At 40.0% G+C, this 5,581-nt stretch overlaps 1 protein-coding gene across 1 annotated transcript; it reads right to left on the reverse strand.

Annotated features, from left to right (window-relative positions):
- Positions 1-1,911: 1,911 nt before the first annotated feature.
- On the reverse strand, positions 1,912-3,028 carry LOC131225980 (peroxidase 5-like). Its single transcript, XM_058221609.1, has 2 exons — positions 2,867-3,028; positions 1,912-2,783 (listed from the first exon to the last, which is right to left on the reverse strand). Exons 1-2 carry the CDS (start codon positions 3,026-3,028, stop codon positions 2,007-2,009), a joined length of 939 nt encoding a protein of 312 aa, XP_058077592.1. The 3' UTR covers positions 1,912-2,006.
- Positions 3,029-5,581: the final 2,553 nt, after the last annotated feature.

A 5,581-nucleotide genomic window follows, 5' to 3' on the forward strand; every position in this document is an offset into this window, starting at 1 on the left:
TGAGTTTCATATGGCTTTACATCCAACATGATATCAAAAAAATGGATTGTATATCATTGTTAATCCATCCATCCATCTTTTTCAAGTCATTTTAATTGAAAAAATTGAAGCAAAAAAACAGGTGGCCACACTAAGGAAAAATGGAAGAAACCCATATTTAAACTTTGGTCCATTTGAATTTTTGGCCATCCAACTTATAAGGTCACATGGCCAAGATGAATGGTAAAACCAAATTCGGCTTGATCCAAAACTTATTGGTACTACAAAATTTTAATGGAACAATTTGGTGTGGGCCACCTGATATTTGGTATATTTATTATTATTTTTTCAATCCATAAATATATGAAAAAATGGAGAACTTAAATCTAATGGCCCCCTAATTTGACCATGCATGACCACTTTACTTCTTCTCACTTTTTATTTTTATTTTTTTATTATTTTAGGGCATGGCCAAATAATAACCATATCCGTCAATTTGGCCACACCAAAAAAATGCAATTACTTAAATTTTTTTTGGTGGGCCACACCATTTGGATAATTTTATTTTTTTTTTTCTTTATCCAAGATGAATGGAAAAAAATAAGGTGGGCCTTGGAATTTTTAATGGTCAATAACTATGTTTCCTATGGTATTTCCAAACGCGCTGCCACTTTTACATACGGAACATACTTTCGAGACTTTAAAAAGAAAAATTTTCAATCATAATTTTTTTTTCCACCCCAAAAATAAATAAATTTGTCTCAAATCCAAATAAATTAATGCCTTAAAACATCTAAAAATTAAGACCAAATAATATCCAGCCGGGGATGAAAAGGTAAAAATTCCTTTTCAAAATTTTGCCTTCACAAGGTTATTTGGGACAATCACCATTATTTCCAATAATAATGTCCACCTGAAGTTGGATCCTGCCTTAAAATGAGCTGTCAAAACAGAAGAACAACATAGATGTAATGCAACTATATCATGGTGGGTCCACAGTCACTATTCACCCACCGACTTTGGTGGAAGCCACGTTTTTTTGTTTTTTGTTTTTTTTTTTTACACACGCACACACACACCACCACACACTCACGCGGTAGTGGGATTTCACCACCCATGGATACTCGAACCCTTGACTGGGTGTTGAAACTCCCGAGAGTTTACCACAAGAGCAAGGATTCACGTTTAGTTTTCAGCCAATGCCCTTAAAATGAGCTGGCAAAATGGATGTACGATTTTAATACAATACACCCCACCATCATGGCTGCGCCTAATCCACTCTCCTTTATGGACACAAATTGCTTACCAGCCACTATGTAGCGTACAGTGCTATGTGGCCTGTGCCCTTCGTCACCTTTTTACTATCATTTTAGTACATGAGCTGAAAAATAAAGCAGATTTCTCTATTTTGACCACACCACAGGGTATATTGGTGATTGAATGCAACAGTTAAAAAAATGGGGATCCTAGGCGCGCCTTTTTCTTTTCTTCTGCTTTAATTCTACTCATGAAGAGTGAGGCCCAGAACCTTTTTGTCGGGCCCACTTGACATATTGTACAGTCTTCAGCTGATTCAATGAATTGCGGTTCTGTCCCTCTTTCTTAATAAATAAAAAAAATAAAAAAAAATAAAAAATAAAAATTCTCTACAGTGTACGTGAGGAGTTGCACCAAATTCGTAGTTTGGATTCCAAATACACATCACGTGTGGTTCCCACACATGGAACGTATGAGATAATTGACACTTTTTAAACAACCCCAGCCAAAGTTCTATAAGGCTATTGAGCATATCCTTCCAATAGTATGTGGGAGAGAGAGAGAGATTTGCTTATAAAAATCCAATTCCATAGAAAAACAAGAAACATGAAACAACTTGGATTACATGAAAAATAAAGGCTCCATATGGATCTTACCAACTAATTTACACTTGGATTCTCTTTTAACAAATCAAAGATAAATTCAAATAAATGAAAGAATAGTAAACAATATTTCAAATCAAATTCAGCAATTCCAATCTTTGGAATAACTCAAAAGTTCACAGCCCTACAGTTCATCCTGATCTCTCCTTGGTAGCCAGTCAGCACATTGATGGACCCCATATGCACCATGGCCGCGGCAAATTTTGCAGCCCATGCTGACTTATGCTTGACATTGTTCCTCACCATTCTCGATGTCGAGGGGCTAGTAAGTAGTGTTTGATCCGACTCCAATACTCCTCTATGGTGTTTTAAATTTTGGTAGTACTTGTTATCCAAGTGATTCGGTGTCGCAACGTCAAGGTGCACAGTAGGATCTCGACCGTTCCTAGTAGTCGAAGGGGGACACCTGGTTTTCAAGTAGGCAGCGAACTTGCGGTCCATTGAAGGATCTTGTGGGTGTGTGGCGTTGAATGAGTAGAGGCGATTCATGAAGGAAGAACAATGAGAAACGCCGATGGAGTGCGCCCCAGAGAGTGTCACCATTTCATCCAGAGACAACCCTTTTCGCTCAAAGTTCTCCTTGAGTTGCTGGGCATTGAAGGAAGGTGGGGGAACATTTTGACCGACTTCAGCTTCAATAGAGACTCTTCCATCGCGGCGGCCTGCTGGCACGGCGTAGTCAATGCCACCAAGCTTGTAGGCACTATCGCGAGCCGCAAAGGCAATGATGTCCGAGCAGGAGACAGTATGTGGGCATTGAGCCTCAATCCTAGCCTTTGCTTCATCGATCACTTCAAATCCACGTAGGCTTGGATTGTTGGCCGGATGCTGTTTCTCAGAAGGGTTTCCAGGCGTCGAATCGAGTAGGACTGAACCATCACAGCCCTGTAACACAGAGTACAAATACACAAGGTTGGTACCACCTCCATAACAATAACAACATCTCTTAGCTCTGTAAAGAAACTTACCCTAACAAAACAATCATGGAAATGCATCCTAATTAGGCCGGCACCAAGTCCCGGGTTCCGAGAAACAGATTTGCTCACTGTCTGTCGAACAATCGCCTCCGCAGAAGGGCATGTATATCGGTAGTGGCCCACTTTCAGTGATGCTGATGAGACATGGGTCATGGCCAAGATAGCAAGTAAGAAGAAGAGGCAAGTACTGTTCAACATGGCCATTTGGAGAGAGAGAGAGAGAGAGAGAGAGAGAGAGAGAGAGGTGTGGATGGCTCAAAAGATCATGGGGTCGGGTTTTATAAGCAGTAGGAAATGAAGTGCCTGAAGGTTTACTCGGTAAACCTTCTTCAGCATGCAGAAGTCTTCCTACATGCGGAGGAAAGGAGCATACATTGCAGAGGTTTACTACTTCCGCACGCATGTATATCCGTACATGTGGTTTGATAATTCCTCATGCATGTAGATCCGTACACGTTTAAGCTACATTACGCATCTAGATATGAAACACGTGTATAAAATTTGAGCTATGTTTGGGGTTGGAAATAATTCTTTGATATTGTGATTTAAAAAATAAGATAATTTCACTCTTCTTGTGGGCCATGGATAAAAACCTTTTCCTAGCCATTCATTTGTTTTGATAAGATTTGGCCCATCTGAGGTGTAAAATGGTTAGATTTTTACGTTAAAAGATCTAGAAAATTGTCGCTCGCATGATAGAAAGATTCAATCTCTGTCGCTCGCATGATGGAAAGATTCAATCTCTTAACACATGTTGCCTTCTGATACAGAATCCCGCCTGCGTCGTGTTTGCAAAATCCCCGACTCCATGACCTCTTCTCCTTTTCTATTATGACTTTTTTTTTTTTTCGCACACATCCGCCGCACACCCACGCACGCCGTAGTGGAATTTCACCACCTATGGGTTTCGATCCCAAGATCTCTTAGAGTCTACCACTCTGGCAAAGATTAGAACCAGTGATAGTTTGGGACCATCTTTAGATGTGGGCCACAGCCCAAGACCTTGTGTCTATCACTTAAATTTTTATTTTTATTTTTTCAAAATGTGGGCTCTTGCCACATAATTCATTAATCAAGCTCATGTACATCCATTCGGGTGAACTCTTCAAACAGGACTGGAACCACCTACCGTAACCTACGCAAAAGGAAACAAGTAAGCAGAACAGGAGCTCTCCCCTAACGATGGGGCAGGAAAAGCAAAAGGAAAACTCCATCTCCAGCTCGCAGACCTTGTGTCTATCTAACACTTAAATTTACGAAAGGCTACTGTGATAGTTTTGGACCATCTTTAGATGTGGGCCACACGAATCAATATAGACTTTCCCAGTTGTAGGGCCCATCTTAGATGGAGTTTAGCTTAAAAGTTACATTGATTAAACGAAACTGGCCCAACTATGGAAGCGGCTTTAAAAACCATATAGAACTATTCCGACGGTTTGGATTGCTAGATATGCATGCCACTTATACGGTAGATGTATTACTTCTATTTCTTTTTAAAGTGTGGTGAACTATCATTTAATTCCCGCCGGATTCAATGACAGTGTTTTGCATACCGCCAGTTTGAGTATTATAGCAGTGTCGTGCGGAGAATAGCAAAAGCAGTTGAAAATGTCTCCATCGATGCTAGCTAGGTTTTGGTTTGCAATGCAAATGTCACACTTACCCATTCATTATAAGTAGGTACACATCTGCATCAATCCAGGCCGTTCAAATCAAAGTTGTGGATGGAGGATGGCCCCAAAATCAGAATAATTTGATTTCTTAGCCATCTGATGCCTCCAATTGAATTTGGACTCTTTATGTTTTCCTCAATAGCTGTCAACTTAGAGACCACAAATTGGACGGTGAGGATCAAAAGATCATTGTGATTTTGGTCTATGATCATTCCATCCACATTTCAACCATAGGCCAATGGTTCAAAACTTAGATTTGGACATACGCATCTTAATCCCCACCATGGATGGATCATGGCGTCCCATGGGTGGATCATGGTGTGAAAATAGCACTGTACGGATAGGCTATCCTAATTTCTCTTATTGCACTGCCACCAGCGTTCCTATCTATTTCCTCATTTGTTGGTCTTCAATTAGACAAGACGAACCATCCGCATGTGGACCATATATATGAGGGTAGATCTTTTATATTCTGCGACATTTGTATGGAATCAAGCCCGTTTAAAAGGGTCGGTCAATTATGAAATTAGTAAGGCACGCCAAAAGTGATATCAATCCAACAAGTACGTGCCCCACCACTAAAATTTGAAAGTTTTTGGTAGTTATCCCTTATTTTCTATAGTGTAGCCCACCTTATGATTTAATAGGCCTGATTGTTTCACAAGTCCTATTATCATGGTGGGGCTTACTCGGTATACGGATTGGATAACGTATGAATAACACATTGAGCAACACCACAGAAAACATTAATGAAAAGCTGCCCAAAAAATCTCTAATTCGATCAGCATAAGTTTCGAAGCATCTCAATTTCAACGGAGAAAGATCCTTGCTAGATGTCATGAATATATCAAGGTGGGCTCATGCAATAGTTGTAAAATAAGTTTATTCCACAGACTTGGTATAATGCAAACCATAGTCTGCAGACTGAGTCTTGTGCTTCAAACCGAGTGATTGTATTTTATTAATAGAAAAATAGCAACAGGTGAACCTTATCATTGTCCACAAACATCGATGGTGATAGGATGATGGCCCA

This window comes from Magnolia sinica, chromosome 14 (genome assembly GCF_029962835.1).
Source record: "Magnolia sinica isolate HGM2019 chromosome 14, MsV1, whole genome shotgun sequence".
Lineage (NCBI taxonomy): Eukaryota > Viridiplantae > Streptophyta > Magnoliopsida > Magnoliales > Magnoliaceae > Magnolia > Magnolia sinica.

What these genes read in the sequence shown, in the direction of transcription:
- LOC131225980 (XM_058221609.1), bottom strand. Translation starts at nt 3,028, where the DNA reads ATGACCCATGTCTCATCAGCATCACTGAAAGTGGGCCACTACCGATAT. An exon ending in TCCATGATTGTTTTGTTAGG is followed by an intron (nt 2,784 to 2,866) that starts GTAAGTTTCTTT and finishes TCTGTGTTACAG; the next exon opens with GGCTGTGATGGTTCAGTCCT.